Consider the following 18,893-nt stretch of genomic DNA (forward strand, 5'->3'; position numbering starts at 1 on the left):
AATCAAGCAAAGCTAATGGGAATGCCCCAAAACACTGCTTCTGCTTCTGCTAGACAAGCGTGGACAGAGTACATGAAAACTATGCTGCGATTACACACACACACACACACACACACTCACACACCAACTCATTTGTCAAATTCTGTGAAGTACTATTTCGAGTACTCCTTTTAGCCATGAAGACGAGGCCATCTGAAGCCTGGCAAGGCCAACTTCCTGGAGCAGACAGGAAGGGGAAGTGAGGAAGAGCGGACGTAGGGGCTCCTGAGAGAGCACAGGGCAGCAAGTGTGGCATTCATCCAGCTTATATGGTGCATTGGTGTGTGAACTTTCCTTTCAAAGGTATTGTACAAACTGTGACAAACATTGGCACTTGGTAGAGTTCATGTGTTCACTAAATTTGGCAACTTACAAAAACAACGTGTCAGGTGGGCAGAGTTGGTGTTGTGTTGTTTTTTTTTTAAATCACACTTTAGTTGATAACAGCACTGAGCCCCACATACACAACTGCTATTTCAGTTCTAATAGTCGCGAGTATCTTAAATTTGTTAAATAAAAATAAAAGAAGCTTGAAAAACAAAATTCCTAATTAAATGAAAACAGTTATCCAGCCTGATTGACCATGTTTGTTTAGTTTAAATAGATCATTTTACAAAGCATCAAAACAAGACTGAAACAAAAATCACCCCCCCCTCATGTATGTAGGCATCTGTTTGGAACGTGTGAGTCTACGAGGTATTTTAAGCCCTGGAAATCTATTCTTAGAACTGGCCATCGTCAAGCCTTGTTGACGTAACTGCTCCCCTCTGCATCTTCTGGACGGTATCAACAGGACATCTGGATCACACGAGAATGAGCACAATTATTATCACTTTGGGGGGCAGCGAGACCTTGTGAAAAGGTGGAAACAGGGCAGCAAGTACAATTATACAACAATGACATACCCCAAAAAAAGAGGAAGAGAGGAAGATTATTCATTTTTTGGCACCACAAAAATAAATTTGAAGTATTCCCTTTTCTCCATGTTCTCATACACACTAAGGCATCCTGTAAATTTAACTTGTTCTTTTTCCAGTAGTACCATATGGGACATCAAAATAAATATCTCAGCTACAAAAAAACAAACAAAGGACAAGCCATTCTTTCCTAAAGACACACAGTCATTTTTCTCCTTTATACGGTAGGGTCTGGCTTGAAGTGAGATGCTGGATCAAGATACGTTTCCAAGGACAGAGCAAAGATACCAGTTACCTCCAACCATGATGTTGATCTTGGCTGAGACGGAATTCATGATAACACATTCGTGTCTGTTTGCACAGGCATTTGGCTGTGCACAGTGAAGGGTTTGAGGAAAGCAACCTATGCAGATTTGCTTGCGTGCTGTCCTCCATAAAACCCAGCAGCATGTAGCCCGACTATCATGTACAGAATGCCAATTGCTTGAGAAGTGGATTTGGACGGGAAGGGAGTGACTGGAGCTTACCACAATGAGCAAGAAATACAAAAAATAATTCAAAAAGCATCACGGGAAGCACTGAGAGTGGCTGCAGTGGAGCCCCCTCATTATGACTTCAGTCTTCTCCCTGATAGGAACAACAACAGCATGAACACACACGAGAAGTAGCCCACAGACCAGCCTGCAAAGCTCTGCGTAGGTCCAGCATACAGCAATACCAGTCCCCTTAAGCCTTTCAGGTCCAGAGGCAGTTATAACACGTTTTAAGGTTGTGAGGAATGAGTAAAGGGTGCGGTTTCACACATGCCTTGCACTGAATATTTAGTATTAAGTGAAGAGAAATATTGGTGGCAGATCCACAGAGGCAGAGAGAGAACAACTCTATAGAGAATGTTAGCGGGCGGTAAAAAACAAATGTATAATGTTAGACACACATACGCGCGTCTGCTAAATGTCATTTGTACTAGTGAAGCAAAAGAAAACATTTAGTCACGTTTGACAGAAAACTCCAGATCATATTGGTCCCACTCTGGAGCCTTGTCTCTCTCTCTCAGCACAGACAAAATCCAGCCCATGACAGGAGACTTTATCCAGTTATTCGGTTAGTAATATCTTAAGAGTATAAAAACTGAATGTGTCCTTGCAGGAAGTAAGACATGGCTGCAACATGGTTTAACTCTTTATTCCATAAAGACATCTGATGACCGCTGCTGTACCCTTAAGAGTTCTGAGACCTCAGTATACAGTGGGGCAAAAAAGTATTTAGTCAGCCACCGATTGTGCAAGTTCCCCCACTTAAAATGATGACAGAGGTCAGTAATTTGCACCAGAGGTACACTTCAACTGTGAGAGACAGAATGTGAAAAAAAAATCCATGAATTCACATGGTAGGATTTGTAAAGAATTTATTCGTAAACCAGGGTGGAAAATAAGTATTTGGTCAATAACAAAAATACAACTCAATACTTTGTAACATAACCTTTGTTGGCAATAACAGAGGTCAAACGTTTACTATAGGTCTTTACCAGGTTTGCACACACAGTAGCTGGTATTTTGGCCCATTCCTCCATGCAGATCTTCTCAAGAGCAGTGATGTTTTGGGGCTGTCGCCGAGCAACACGGACTTTCAACTCCCGCCACAGATTTTCTATGGGGTTGAGGTCTGGAGACTGGCTAGGCCACTCCAGGACTTTCAAATGCTTCTTACGGAGCCACTCCTTTGTTGCCCGGGCGGTGCGTTTTGGATCATTGTCATGTTGGAAGACCCAGCCTCGTTTCATCTTCAAAGTTCTCACTGATGGAAGGAGGTTTTGGCTCAAAATCTCACGATACTTGGCCCCATTCATTCTGTCCTTAACACGGATCAGTCGTCCTGTCCCCTTGGCAGAAAAACAGCCCCATAGCATGATGTTTCCACCCCCATGCTTCACAGTAGGTATGGTGTTCTTGGGATGCAACTCAGTATTCTTCTTCCTCCAAACACGACGAGTTGAGTTTATACCAAAAAGTTCTACTTTGGTTTCATCTGACCACATGACATTCTCCCAATCCTCTGCTGTATCATCCATGTGCTCTCTGGCAAACTTCAGACGGGCCTGGACATGCACTGGCTTCAGCAGCGGAACACGTCTGGCACTGCGGGATTTGATTCCCTGCCGTTGTAGTGTGTTACTGATGGTGACCTTTGTTACTTTGGTCCCAGCTCTCTGCAGGTCATTCACCAGGTCCCCCCGTGTGGTTCTGGGATCTTTGCTCACCGTTCTCATGATCATTTTGACCCCACAGGATGAGATCTTGCGTGGAGCCCCAGATCGAGGGAGATTATCAGTGGTCTTGTATGTCTTCCATTTTCTGATGATTGCTCCCACAGTTGATTTTTTCACACCAAGCTGCTTGCCTATTGTAGATTCACTCTTCCCTGTCTGGTGCAGGTCTACAATTCTTTTCCTGGTGTCCTTCGAAAGCTCTTTGGTCTTGGCCATGGCGGAGTTTGGAGTCTGACTGGTTGAGGCTGTGGACAGGTGTCTTTTATACAGATGATGAGGTCAAACAGGTGCCATTCATACAGGTAACGAGTGGGGGACAGAAAAGCTTCTTACAGAAGACGTTACAGGTCTGTGAGAGCCAGGGATTTTCCTTGTTTGAGGTGACCAAATACTTATTTTCCACCCTGATTTACGAATAAATTCTTTACAAATCCTACCATGTGAATTCATGGATTTTTTTTTCACATTCTGTCTCTCACAGTTGAAGTGTACCTCTGGTGCAAATTACTGACCTCTGTCATCATTTTAAGTGGGGGAACTTGCACAATCGGTGGCTGACTAAATACTTTTTTGCCCCACTGTATATCAATAAACACATGGTTTGGCAACCATTACAATTGTTTCTGGGTTTTTCCAAGGGTAGCTGTATAGGTAAAGACCTCCCTCACTAACCTCTGATGCTCACAGAGTCATTTTGTTCTATAAGCGGGTCTGAAATGACACAAAAACTGATCAGATGAGAAAAGAGATTCAAGGGTTACTCCTAGCGAGCTTTCATGGGGTACGGAGTTAAGCACAGGGTGCATGAGATCTGGTTTTCATACCAAAAATTCAGTTACTTTCTGTTGTTGTTTGTTTTTAGCTGCTGTAAGACGTGCTTTTTTCCCATCCTGTCTGGTGGATGAGGCTCATTGCAGAGAGGTGATAACGAAGGGTTGTCCTTTTTTAATTCCCCGTTTTCTTAAATATTAGTTTCCCAAATTTCCCCTTGAGCAGCTTTCATTTCTTGAGATTAGCACAGCTAGTAGAGTATGTTCCTTTTATTGTGTTAACAGGTTAACCAACTTGCCCTGAGGTGAGGTCAGCTGTAAGCTCGACTCCACTGCCAAGCATGTGACAAGTGCAACCTTCACTAGAGTTTGTGTACCGAAGCAGTTTTGGGATTTTCATCTGCTTTGATCCAATTTCCATGGCTATTTCTGCCAAAATACCTGCACTCTCTCTCTCTCTCTCACACACACACACAGGAAGACACACACACAGACACACGCACACTCTCCTGGGAGGCCAGCTGCAATGAGACCAAGTGTCATATAGCCCTTCTGATCACAAGACAGTGACCTCAACACAGCACCATGTCCGAGCAGCTGATGCCCAGAAGAGGAGTCTGGACCCGTTACTACACACAGACACAGACACAAGTTTCGGAGAACACAACAGTAACCACAAAGTGTTCAAGAAATGGCTCCTTTAGTATTTAGTGTAAAGCACCATTCATGACTCAGAGCTGGAGGAAGAGTACTTTCTATACCCAAATATTTTAGGATCTGCGTTTCCAAGTAACTGTTATAACAACAGTAAATAAATGTTGGTGCTCATGTAGATACAAAAAACTAAGCTTTTGATTTTATTTCATTTTAGTTATTTCACTGCGTCCACTGTTAAATGAACTTGTAACATGCAGCTCAGGAAAGGTTAAACATCATAATTCCGCTATAAGAAACTCAGTAATAAGCTAAGATGTAAAGTACATCCAAATCTTATCACTCTCCTTTATTGGTGGCTTTTTAATGAAGGTTTCAGTTGTACAACAAGGACTCAGCTACCGTACAGAGGACAGCAGGACTGAGATTATTGGGAGCTTGTTAGGAGCTTATACGCAAGTTAATGACACAGTGACGCTTAAATGTCTCCCTGCATAAACACAGTGGACACCAACACAGACACAAGAAGGACTGAAGTAAACACTGCTGCAGCAACAATTTAAAGACCACAGCACATTTCTTGTACTCCATCTTTGCTGTGAAACATGCCTGCCCTCATGCACACGTGTTTGTGGTTGCTGTTGTGTGGAGGGGAAATCTCATTGTCATTGGTTAGCAGTTACAGTAAAATGCCTTCATTTTCAGCAATGCACTATTTATGGAAAAACATTACACTGTCTTATCTTGTGCATTACTGTGCATCTACTATGGGCCACAATCTCTGTCATACTGCTCATTTCTAAGAAACTGTGTACACAGAAAACCATAAATCAGCTTTTTCCAGGTTACGGAAAACACCCTCACTGTGATTCTTGAAAATACCATCAAGTCAACATTTTTGCCCAAGACACTGAAGATAACTGCATTTAGGCTGGATTCATGCCCTGATCACACTAGATCGTGTACGTCTCAGATGGGCATTATCTGTAAGCTGCCAAAAACTATCAATATGGCATTTTAAACCCACTTTACACTGGGACTGGACAGCTGTTTTGAGGTGAGAGGAACTGAGCATCACTGCGCAACATTTTCCAAGTGTGCAACCCATCAGAACAACTCTAAAATTGTCTGAAGTTATCCTGGATTTTAAATAACACTGGATTCCTGCAGCCAATTTTTTATCCCGGCTTTAACTGACATGAGCGACCATAAACACAATCAATGCATCTATATTGAATTGAAACAGTGCAATCGACAGAAACACTAACCTCGCATGCCTTTGGTCAACAAGGTCTATCTTTGAGGAAGTAAAAGTCGTAAAAGGTTTCCGCAGGTGAAACTGTGGAAGCTTTTATTAACCTTCTATTAATGGTTGCCTGTAAATGCCTTTGTCTGCGGATCTTAGGCGGTCTCTTGCCCTTGTCAGTTTTCGGCTTGGTGCGGCTGAGGTGTAGGTGGCATTCAGCTTCGGTTCTCCATTGTTCTCTCTGGTGCTAATGTGCTAGTCTCAAGACTACTTGACTTCCACACCTACGTCTGCTCATCCAAGAAGTGTATTCTGCTACAGTAAATTGAAACAGTCTTGCTGACCACGCAAAGTACTTTAGACTACACGCCACATTTAACCATACATTCACACTGTTCTTATTCTCCACACTTCAAGCACTTTATCAACAAGACAACCACAAACAATTCAGAATCGCCAATTAAGCTAACGCGAATGTGTCTGGACAGCGCTGAGGGGTTTGCAAGCAAGCCATTCAGAGCATCTCTACTGGAAAAACTGTTTGATGACACCATTTTTAAATTACCCTCGAGCATGTTTTCGGCATCATCTTCTGTTAAAAAAAAAAACAGAGAGTGCTGGGAAATACCTGACAACATATCTATAGAGAACCTACAGATAACATGAATGATGAGCTAAGCTCTGTGATGCCTGTTGGCGTAGCTTTCAGTATCCTTTAGGACTTGAACTTGAAAACATCCATGCATGACTCAACTATGATTCTAAAAAGCAGAACTTGGTTTATGGTGTAATGTCTACAGTGGGAAGCCTGGGAAAGTGCATCTTGTGCGCTCATCTGTGTTCTCACACACACACAAAATGGTGTGGTGTTAAACTGTATGAGGTTAACCTTCATCGACAGCAGACACAGATTACGACACCCACAGAGGGAATAATGCTCAGGCTTAACCCACATCAGCATGTGAAGGCGTTTTAACTCACATGCACACAAAAACCCCAGCTCAACTGATAACCTGCCATCCAATGTTTGCTGTTAAATCTCATCTTTTCAAATATAAACACTATAAAACTGAGTCTGAGTCTTGCATGCTTATGTCACAAAGACATCACGCACCATAAGGTCACGTCAGGTCAGCACAAATGGCGTTGCTCTGGCTGTGCTAAGCGTGAGCACGCACAGTGATGTTACAGGCACAATGAGTCAGCAGCACAATGCCTTTCAGAGGTGTTTTACTGGTGTGTTGTGCACTTGTATGAGTAAATGTGTCGAAATGACTCAGCTGAGTGTGTTGAGCTGAAAGTACAAGGAAGGGGACATGCTACAGCGCAGAGGAAAAAAAACTGGACATCACATTCATCTGCCAATTTGGCAGCTTTTTCCCCCTTCTTAAATAGCAAAGCGGGAATTTTATGGTGACTAAACTCCGTGGGATAGAAATACCTCATCGTGAGTAGCATTCACCACTGAGCTTTGATGAACACAGACATCACAAGAACCACTCCTCCGAAGCTTAATAACTATTTTATTTGATTTTTATTAATGACATTTTTATATCAGAAGCAGAAATTGGAATTAATGCATACTTTACAAGGAGACGCCACCTGAAACAGCATCAGTCTGCATTAGGCCTGTTCGAATGAACTTGGGGATTGGCAATGTTCAGAGTAAGTGGCCACTATCAGCTTCTTTTTGTTAATGTCTTAAAAAACATTATTATTAAATTAATATCCAATTTAATTTGACCCGTCATAGTTTTGCAGCAGCATTCTATGACTATAACTGCTACTTGCAACACCTACACAGTAGACTTGAATAGTCCAGAGCAGCAAGTCTTTTGTGGCATGCTCAGCTAAACGCAGTTTTCAAGGTGCCTGATTACCCTAGACAGCACAAAAGATGGAGGTAACCACCATGCCATCCAGGATGGCTTTGGACTCCACATTTTGAAGCCTCAACAACAATCTTTTTTTAGCATTAAAAGTGGAGACGACGCGTCCTTCATCAGGATGCTACAAACAAATGTTATATACACATCTATATAACATTCAAATCAAATTTAACCAGCAACCTGCTTGTTACAGCATCATACTTACTAAGACTGCAGTCAAAAACTGAACAGGTGCCATGCAAAGACACATATGCCGGTCAAGGCACAGAAAACTGCTAATTACTGGAAGAAATGTAACACCAATTATATGCAAGTAATTGTACTGTCCTGTTAAATTATGCTATTAACTTTTCACAAGGGTGGGATTAATAATGTTTGCTGCATAGCTTCCAAAACTAACGTTACTGGGTGTTTTTTTATGACCTAAACCCACTAGCTGCTACCTTAATGATAACTTAACAGACAGTTAGTCTGGGTGATTGATAGTGAAAAGCTAACTTTAGCATGTGTACACCGTTGTGCATGTTGAACATACTGTGAACTTCCCATGTATTTACTGCAAATACAGTAACCAGTTATCCATCCTTTATTTAACATCACTGCTCTCTGCAGCACTGCACATATAAATACGCTAAACATGTTACTGTCTGTTTATATTGAGAACAAGAAAACAAAACAGAGCCCAATTTCCTGTATTTGTACGCATACTTGGCCAGTAAAGCAGATTCTGATAGCTGTTAAATGCTTCAATGCTGGTGAAATGGGAGCTTTATTGACATCTCATATATTCTATAAAAGTGTTGTGAACTTCAATTAGTTCAGTTGCTAGTGAGGAGTGGGTCTGTGTGTAATGCTACTGTGTGAAGTTGTGTCTCAAGTGGAAGAGGCAAAGATGGCACTGATGGCATCAATACCATTGCAAATGAGCATCTAATCCAATAGTAATTTTTGGTGTCGAATAGTAACTGTGCATATGCTTTTTAATGATGTAAACTTGGGCATTATAAGACTGGAGTCTACAGTGACAGACCTTTGGAGCCGACTTCAAGCAACACCTGGGGAACTGAAGTTTTTGGCATTTTTGCATCGGCTTTATTTTTCAGCTCTAGAAGCTGCCTCCTGGCATTTACTTAGACCATCTATGCAAAGACACAAACCTATGCAAATCTGTGATCATCAAAGCAAAAAAGGGACTAAGGAGGCTCAAGAGTTGGGAGGACGCCTTGTAATCGGAAGGTTACCGGTTCGAGCCCCGGCTCTAACAGTCACCCGTTGCCTACTGGTGGTGGTTAGAGGGCCCGTTGGCGCCAGTGTCCGGCAGCCTCGCCTCTGTCAGTGCACCCCAGGGTGGCTGTGGCTACAATGTCGCTTGCCATCACCAGTGTGTTAATGTGTGCATGAATGGGTGGATGACTGGATGTGTAAAGCGCTTTGGGGTCCTTAGGGACTAGTAAAGCGCTATACAAATACAGGCCATTTACCATTTACTTCCTGCTAAGTTCTGAAAGTATGTTACTGAGTCGTTCACCCATTTCCAGCTACTGGTTGCACTTCGGAAGTTAGTACTTCTCCCTTTGCTCCAAAAACACTCCATAAACTGTATTCACCTAACATGAAGCAAAATTTCTCCTAGGGTTTGTCCGCACACAACCATTAGACTTGTCCTTGGAGAAACAACAACAACAACAACACACATTTCTCCTGATAATGCCTGATGTTGAGCTGATGGTTCCACTGATATAGAAACCAGTACAACTAAATGCAGTAGCCTTTCTTCTACTAGGACCAGTGCCAACTACAAGCCCTGTGTGTGAGAGCTTTATCCATCATACAGGTAAGAGGCTACAGAACAGGGACTTTGCATGCACTAATACGCACATTCACAAACTGCTGGCACCACTCTGAGGCAGAGCCGTAGCTGATCGTCAGGAACACAATGTGATCGTATTGACGAAGCCTCGAGTGCCCTCAAACATGCGCCGCACAGTCACACACATTCTGGTGCGTGTTCTTCCTCTTTTGAAGCTGCAGATTCACTGAGACGCGGGAGAAGACAACTACAGGGCAGGAAAATAAGTCAGGCAGAAACGTAGCCTTTGTCGTATTACTCACCCAAATGAAATCACATTCGGGCATGTGTAAGTGTGTCTGTGAGAAAGCGAGAAGGATTGCTGTATCTTTGAGAGCTGTGTGTGAGTGTACTGAGGGAGTGAGTGAAATTGTTACACAGTACATTAGGCCTGTTACCTAACGCTTGCCATCCTGTCGGCCCCCTTCCTCTTGCTTGTTTCTTACCAAGAGCACAGGGGAGGAAAAGGGGGGCAACACAGGAAAAAGGACAGAAGGACATGGGGAAAGGCCTGCTTCCCTAAGAAACACACAGGTCAGGGTGTGCCACACAGCACCGTGTACCTATCATGACACTTTGCAGTTATTTCAATGACAAAGAAACCAAGGACCCAGTCCGTCTGATAATAGAAGCGCACTTTGTTCATGGCAGACAAAGACCATAGCCAATGGTAAATCACTTGCATTCAAAATTGGTGGTTGGGGTCTGGAACCACCATCATCACGACTGAAACCATGGAAACCAGTTAAGACTTCAATGGAGCGACCTTTCTCCAACTAGGAGCCTTGGCAACACACAGTCGCCGCTGACAACAAGCAGCACTTTGGATGATGACGGCACAGAGTTGTGATTTTTAACTGCCGGCTTCCTGTGCCTACAACTCAACCCGCTGCAGAAAAAGCCCAACTCGACTTTATTTTTAACCAGATCAAACAAGACCACTGATCCCACCTCCTTCATCATGGTGCTACACACACGCATATAACATTCAAATCAAATTTAACCAGCAATCTGCCTGTTAAAGCATCACACAAACTAAGACTGGAGGTTTTTGTTGTGATCGGTGATTTGCAATAACCATGTTTACAATTCAAATAAATAAAGGTTTGTCATGCAGATAAAACGGACACTATTTGGTGCTGCATTCTGCACTCCGAGTTCATCGTATGTCCTTGGGTCGCACATCAATAAATTATTAGCGATGACCTCTTACCTAGAAACCAGCAAGGACCAAAGACATTGTAGTAGCAAAGATGAAACGTTTCACTGATTCTAATTAATTAAATGTGCATAAACAGTCAATTCCATACAACATCTGACAGGCACTGTTAAAAGGATATGCAAAAAGGATGTGCAAATTTGCCACCTGTTAAAGCGGTCTGCACTGTAAACACAAGGTGACCAGCTCACAGCCTGCACCCTTATGTCCGAAGCTAACAGGAAAATTGTCCATCTCTATGATATACAAGCAACATATGCATTTGTTTTTCATCGTGTCTATACAAATCCTAAATCGCTCTTTGGACTATTTTTTATAAAATGTATTCAAGATTTTAATGACATGATTTTGTTTACAAATATCTACAAATTAAACATATTTGTTTTAGTTTGTCAGTTTGACATCGAAAGTAGGGCTGGGCCATATCATACCGTTCACGGTAATACTAGTATAATATCAGGCAACGATAGGAGAATGAAATATCGCGATAGAATATGGGTAAAACGCGCATGCACAGTGCCTTTGTTTTCATACGCACATGGCAGAAAAAGCATGGCGGCGACAGAGAATGAGAAGAGCAAAAGCGGATCGGTGAATGAAACAGATGAACCAGAATTGGTTTGTAAAAATGCTCCAACTTCAGTGGTTTGGAACTGGTTTAGCTTTCGTCCGTCAGATACACAACAAAGCACTATTTTTGGTAGCGCATGCTAGCGGGCCGTCGTTATTACTGTGTTTTTTGGAAAATACGGCACACTTAAAATCAATCCTACGATTTTTCTGAAAATCGACAGTGCCCCTTATAATCCCGTGTGCCTTATGTATGAATTCTGGTTGTGTTTACTGACCTCGAAACGATTTTATGTCGTACATGGTGCTCGAAAATCTGTCAAATGTTTTAGTACGACTTTGCTGATTTGCTGATACGTGCTGTGCTTCAGCATAGTATTACGGTATTCTGTGTGTATAACCTCTTTTTAAGTTTTGTGGATATTATACATGGTTATGCTGAGGATATGTCGGCCAATTTCCACTGGAAATGCCTTTTGGTTAAACTGTCAGCAACATTTACACTGTTAACTTTTTATATAACTTTAATGCACATAAAAAAACAGCTGCTTGTTTAAGTGTAAATACGTTGATTTTTTTTTTTTTTTTTGCACAAATAAAGTTGTGGAGTTGTAAAGTATCTTGTCTAGTGTCAATTATTTCGTCAGTTATATTTTTATCGCAAATTTTCAAATGTATATCGTGATAAATATTTTTGGTCATATCGCCCTGCTCTAGTTGAAAGCAATTTAAAGTTGTGATCTTTCTACTTTCTTAGATCACACTTTAAAAGGCGTGTGCGTGTCTATGTATTCTTTACATCTCAGCAAGTGCTCTTTCAAAACACTTTGCGTTTCAGTGAGTGTGTATTGCTAACATGGGAAAAAAGGCTGGTGGTAATTTTGGAGGAATCTGAATAAGTGATTCTTCAGAAATATGAATAATTGAACAAATGACATTAAGGTGACTCCTTTAGGTGTGGGGCGACTGATAATGACAACAGTGCATCACAAAGATGGCCGTGCACAGATAGGGACGGATTCTATTGGTGAACAAAAGCTTAAAAACATCAGCCACCGTCACCTGATGTGACGGTGACACAACCCCACACCTACAGTGTGGGGTTGTTAAAACAGAATCAACACTGCAGTACTTTGTAAGCTCTGCAACTGGAAATGTCTTTTCAAATCAGCTCAACCTGCAGTGCTCTGGCTGTTTCCTGTACTGTGTTTACTGTAACACGGCATTATCTCATATCATTTGATATACCAGTTGTAAACTCTTGATGTGGCCCAATATCAAAGTTAGACCCCCTTCTGGTTTGGATCTTCGTTCTTTCATTTGAGAATAAACATGTATTAACTGCTTATTAAATGTTGTTTTAGTATCAGAATAAACAAGATCAGAAAGTCTAACCTAAAACTATCTTTGACTTGCTAGCTCACCTTGCTTGCTAACCAAACAGCGCTGTAGCAAGAGCACATCTAATGTGGACTAAATCTACTATGTGCTACATATGAGACAGTATAAAGTCCAAAAACACCCAAACTTAATTCTCCCGACACTCTCCGAAATGTCCGTGGGAAAACAGTGACCAAGATTAAATGAACAGATGTAGCATTTTGAGTTCAATTTCTCATATTTATTTGAGGTAAAAGCTTTAAAATTATTGATGAATTAGCTTTTACATTATTTGATTATCGAGTCATGCGTTGCTTGAGAAAGGTATGAGGAGCAATGTTCAAGGCCAAGCAATCCAAAAAGTACAGCGTTAATTATATTTTAAAAAATGACTGACCAATGAATTGTTTTAATTAGTTACATCTTAATACACTTTAATTAGGCATTAGTTAATGCCTATTATACCTAACTACATGAGTATATCCTGCTAGCTAGTTTAAATGTTTACATATTGATTATTATTAGTTCTATAAGATGAAGGCACATTGGATATTTTTGTAAATAAGGGCAAATCAAATGGCTCTTATTGTTGCTATAGTTGAAAAGAATTTAAAAATAAAAGCAAAACTCAATGATGGGTCACAGTTTACTTAGTCCCCAAAATTCACAGAACTATGAGTAACAGATTTAGTCTACAATGGGTAGTTTACAGTGTCACAGTATCAGAGAGGACTAATAGGTTTTATTAATGAGCCACGGCTAGCAAGGATGTTTGTGGATACCCTGAACGGTAAAGCCGACATTTATCCACACTGCTAGCAGCAACATGTGACACAAACTGCGTGAGTGTAACAACTCTCTTGTTTTGACTTCCACCTCACAAACTGATCTTGTCTGGGTGAAATGAACTTTCACTATTACGACATCAAGGTGCACCACACCAATTGTCTGCTTCTCAAGGGCTGTGCTGTGTGACTGCCTCCGTTTTACTAAGCATGTAAGCCAAAAGCCCCAGATTTCCACAAATGTGCACGGCAAAAACCCAAGTTGAAGTGCTATTGGGAAATTAAACTCTGAACTAATTGCCCATTGAATTGCTCAGATTTTATAAAACATCAGAGGGGGAAATGAGGCTTCGAAAAGGGACCATCCCTTTCTGTGCTTGTGAGCCACAGAGTATAAATATCCAGGTCCTCTTCTGTGTGACTGCACTGCAGGATATCACGCAGCTCCATCTGAGAACGGGGGGAGTTGTTAGGCTGTTTATGACTAGTCAGCATTTCTCTTCAGATCGTTATAGAACCTGGGCCATGAAACAAAGCTACCCGTGCACATTTCATCTGATGGCTTATTACCATATCCATATTCATGATAACTACGGGCACGTTAAAGCACGCTGCTACTCTTCTGATATCCGTGAGCCAAGTGAGGACGCTGAAACCCCTGCGATTGTTGGTGGAAATTATGAGGTTACTGCGACCAACCATCAACAGACGGAAAACAGGGCTTATTTTATTCTCTCAGTGATTGTCATCTCTCAGGCTCAGACAGACACACATCAATACAAGTGAAAACAATAGACATTGTATTGTTATTGGAGGAGACTAACAACATCTCCCATAAATTCTGGCCTCTACATATCATAGTCAAACACACACACACACACAAACATCTCCACGGCTCACCGACCCATGTGTATTTTGTCATGAAACTAAATGGAGGGTTCAGTCTCTATGTGACGCAAAGCATCCAAATGACCCGTGTCTACTCGTCTGTGTGTGTGTCAACAAGAACACCAAGGTAAAGCTACACACTTGGCAGCTTTGCCATACCTCTATTTATATCATCTCAATAAAAGGCTCTTCATCATATATTGCAGGCACCGCTTTCAGTAATCGAAGCCCTGAGTGTTCACCTGCACATCGATCACTACTGATCCCAATACTCCCGATAACCTAAGGAAGGATTTTTAACGCTGCTATACTAATCTGCTGCAAATCACAGTTAGTATTAGAAGAGACCTCAATGACGCATCTGTTGTCAAATATGCCAGCAAAGGCCTTCTGATTTGTTTGGCACTTTTTAAGGTTACATTACCAACACAGCTGATAACCCAGTGGCAACAGACTGCTCAAAGGCAAATAAAGCCTTACAAAAACTCAGGCACCGCACGCGATAGGTCAGCAAAACTTCAAAACAATACTCAGAATTTGTGAGTGCTGCCTTTTCTTTGTAATGCCCCCAAACGTGTCACAAACAAAAAGATTTTTTTAAAGCACTGAGTTGTGGCCAACTTCAGTGTAAGGCTGAAAGGCATCTACTCATTAAGGATGATTTTGTGTTTCATTAATTTTCTGACAGTAGCATCTGCCATTAACTATGTCAATCGTCCAGTATATTTCAAACTGTCGCCCACACCATGCAAACGCGTTTATGTTCCACTTAAAACTGTATGGTGACAATTCTGAAAACACTTTCATTTTTTTGGCCAATGTCAATATTTTCCTGTCCACGAGGACTCAACGCGCTGTCATCTAGCTATTAAACCTGATATCTAGTACTACAAAATCTGATATGTACAGCTGTAAATGTTCCAACAAACTGGTTAAGGTGTACGAACGTATCTTTACGCGAAACGGTACATGCTAAGTAGCTTGTTCACCCAATTCTTTAAACAGTTAAGTTTATTTTAAACCCCACAGTCTTTAGCTTTCCTATAATATAGTGTGACAAAGTTTCGATGGTACTTTATTGGGGAATTCCTAAGAGGGATATTAAATCTTGGGCCAAACACAAACCTATCAAGTTTGGAAGTTCACGGTTAACTTAACAAAAACAATGGCCCAAACTTTTCTTTCATCCTTGACGGACTGGCATCTTTCTCAGAGGTATCCAAGTTGTACTAACCAGGTAATTAGCCATCAAGCTAAGCTAGCTACTAGAAAATCGACTCTCGTCTTTTTTATCTTCGTCGATACCCTTCTCTCTGTCCTCTGCGCTTTGCTACACATTAACCTCGGGCCTTTTAAGCTTTCAGAAAAAGCACTACAAGTTGATAGATGCGAGCTATTATTTACGTTGTGGTAAATATATCTGGATCCAGTAGCTAACGGTGGTGTCCCGTGTCGAGCGGACCTCCGCTACACCGCTACAGCGGTGTCACCATAGCGGGCTGGCCGCTGCTGTCTCCCGAGCCTGAAGGCCCCACCGTCATTCTACTAAAGCGGCCGAAAAGGCTCAGAATAAATCAATGACAACTTATAATTGTTCACCTCTGATACTCGGACATCAATTGTCTTACCTTTGCTTTAGTAATGATGTGTGTGGCCAGTTTAACAACCGCGAAATTTCCCTTCCCGATGGTCCGCTCGATTTCGTAGTGGCCCACTCGGGCTGGGGGTGGCCTGGGGACCGAAGTGTGGCCAGGATTTGTGATGCACCCAGTGGCTGTGCTGGTACGACCGGAGTGGCTGATCCCGGAGGATGGCTGGGCTCGGTTCTGGGAGCCCATGCCTGCGTGGGTCGGTCGGGCAGAGTGCGTAATCCCGGCCGCTGCGGACCCAGCAGCACCTCCGCTTGACACGGCCGCCATCTTCTCGCCTCTCTGCGGGAACAACAAGCAGCCGTGCGCAGCGCGCATCGCGGGCACGCCCCCGCCCTGCGTCATTTTACGTAGAAAGCTCTTCCGCAGCGCCCTCTCTAGGTTGTAACCATAGTAACGAGCGGCGTAACAAATGACTTCATCCAGAGAAACGTATTGTGGTTGCCCTGGTGACAAAGAAGTGCGCATTATCACTCCGGTTCCCATGATTCAGTGATTCCTTGCAAAGTGCTGCGTTCTGTATGAGCAGACGGTTTTTAAAGTGTTTAAAGGTGTACGCCGCTTTACCTTTACAATGGCGGACGAGAACAACGGTCGCTTTGTTATTCCACTGCAATACAAATATCTGATATGAGTATGTTTCACAAAAATATGACTACAGTTTCTAACAGCTGAATGCCATGAAGAGATCCCAAATAGAAAAATTACAGCCATTATGGCGGTCGTCCACAGGCACTGTATTAGCTATTTTGGCTGGGGGTTTTTTTGTCTTCGATAAATTACTAAAAACGTGTACTTAAAAAACCAAAAAACATGCAAACCTTTAACTTCCCCCAGAGATGTAGGTGTCTTTATAATGCTGATAAATGGCCCTGACCTTCTGAGGAGGCTTTGATAAGATCTCTTAATGAACACAGAGTCATTAAATCAGCGATTAGCTGTACTTCCGTGGTGACTGGCCTGCACTCATACAAAAACATAATCACTGTGTCCCCACCACAAGCGTGCAGTGATACCTGCACAGTGACATAATAATAATTATGCAAAACTAAATGTATGTATGTGCAAGAATAAAAAGATAAATAAGCAGGGTCACTCACACCATTTATAGAAAGATGCATTACCTGAATCCACTCATAGAGCTAATTTAACATAAGGATAATCTAAGTAAAACGAAAGGAAAGATTTCAAAGCTTGTTGCAGTTAATTTTATTCTCTGGTCCATAGGCTCTCTCACCAGACTGTAGACAGCACCCCTTCATGGTGGAAAAGAGTTCCTGCATCCAGGCTGGTCCAAAACAGGAAGGTGCCCTGTGGCTCCCAGACCGCAGAGAGAAAGCAGGCTTACTTGTTGTTTGGAATTAGATAACTCATTGTAAATAAGTTTCGGCATGTGCATTTCTAAATGATCGTCTGTAATGCATTTCTTTTTTTTTTTTTGATCAAGGTCTTTTTATTGAACAAAGAATTGCTTCCAACAACAATTACGGCAATATGTGTGTAATGCATTTCTAAAGGAAAGTTTTGTAATGTGCAGCTGACTTGTATTTTAATGTAGGAAGTGGCACATGTTAAAGGCGCCAGGCAGTGCTCTGGCTAACAAAAAGAGCACTTGCTGGTTTCTCGAGGAGTGAATTAATGAATATGTGGGTGGCGTGGTGGTGCAGTTGTTAGCACTGTCCTGAGTTCACAGCCGCTGACTGGCTGGGGCATTTCTGTGTGTAGTCACAATGTCCAGCTTCCTCCCCTCCTCCCCAAGTGTTGATTTTAAATTGACCGTAGGCGTAAATGAGGTGTGAATGATTGCTTTTTTGTGTCAGCCCTGTGATAGACTGGCGACCTGTCTACCCCACTTCTGTCTACCCCACTTCTTCTCCTATCCTCCAGTGCACCAATGACCATGAGTTGTATAAGTGCCTGGGGTACAGTATTTTGTAGTTTTACTTAAACTATAACTAAAAGCTACTAACAGTGCACAGGCCGCATATTCAACTATATTTATAGCTCCAAACATAAATGTCCTAATGTGTAATGACATGTTTCAGAATGATCATGTAACATGACGGTATTCTTACGTTTATTAGTACTGTTGTTGGTTTTGGATAATAATGTATTATAATTATTCATTTGTTGATGTGTATATCTGTTAAATATTGCAGTTCGTGGTGATTCTAATTCCTTATATATTGATTGATCAACAATAATGTAATTTATCAGCAAAATAATGTGTGACTAAAAGTTTTATATGTGCTGGTTCTATTCATCTTCGCCTACACACAACAGTTTTTTTGGTGTGCATTCTGTTATTTAGACAGACTGCTGGCTGCAGAAGACAATGGAAGTCAAGGAAAGGAGTAAAATTTGAATTCTACAGATTGGTTTGCGTGAGGATCCTATGATCCAACATATGCATACATAGTAACACATTTTTTGCCTTGGTATATACATAAAATAGATCCAAGTCCTTGGGACACTAACCACTGAAAGACCTTGAAATGTCCTCTTCATCAAGATTAGCTGTAATAAAAACATATTACATGAAAAAATAAGGGAATGTAGTTCATACCTCGTGATTTAGTATTTTCCTGATGTATTCCAGTTTCTTTCAAACTGACCTGGTTAATACTTACCAGTTTTGTATTATTATTATTATCGCTGTTGTCGTTATGCCTGGTTTGAAGTCACAGATAAGGCCAACCCCACATAACAGCAAACATGCAGACATCGGTGTCCCCAGATATTTGACTGCTGAGGGTCCAGGAAGTGTCGTCA

At 41.8% G+C, this 18,893-nt stretch overlaps 1 protein-coding gene across 3 annotated transcripts in view; it reads right to left on the minus strand.

Moving 5' to 3' along the window:
* The window catches only part of sik3 (SIK family kinase 3), a 39,839-nt gene extending 23,358 nt beyond the window's left edge, over positions 1–16,481 (minus strand). For all 3 annotated transcript variants that reach the window (XM_085184512.1, XM_085184513.1, XM_085184511.1), the window contains exon 1: positions 16,101–16,481. In XM_085184512.1, the coding sequence (XP_085040638.1) occupies positions 16,101–16,466 (366 nt within the window). In that variant the 5' untranslated portion in view covers positions 16,467–16,481. The remainder of the gene's footprint in view (positions 1–16,100) is intronic.
* Between the last annotated feature and the right edge of the window lie 2,412 nt (positions 16,482–18,893).

This window comes from Neolamprologus multifasciatus, chromosome 14, assembly GCF_963576455.1.
Source record: "Neolamprologus multifasciatus chromosome 14, fNeoMul1.2, whole genome shotgun sequence".
NCBI classification, from domain to species: domain Eukaryota; kingdom Metazoa; phylum Chordata; class Actinopteri; order Cichliformes; family Cichlidae; genus Neolamprologus; species Neolamprologus multifasciatus.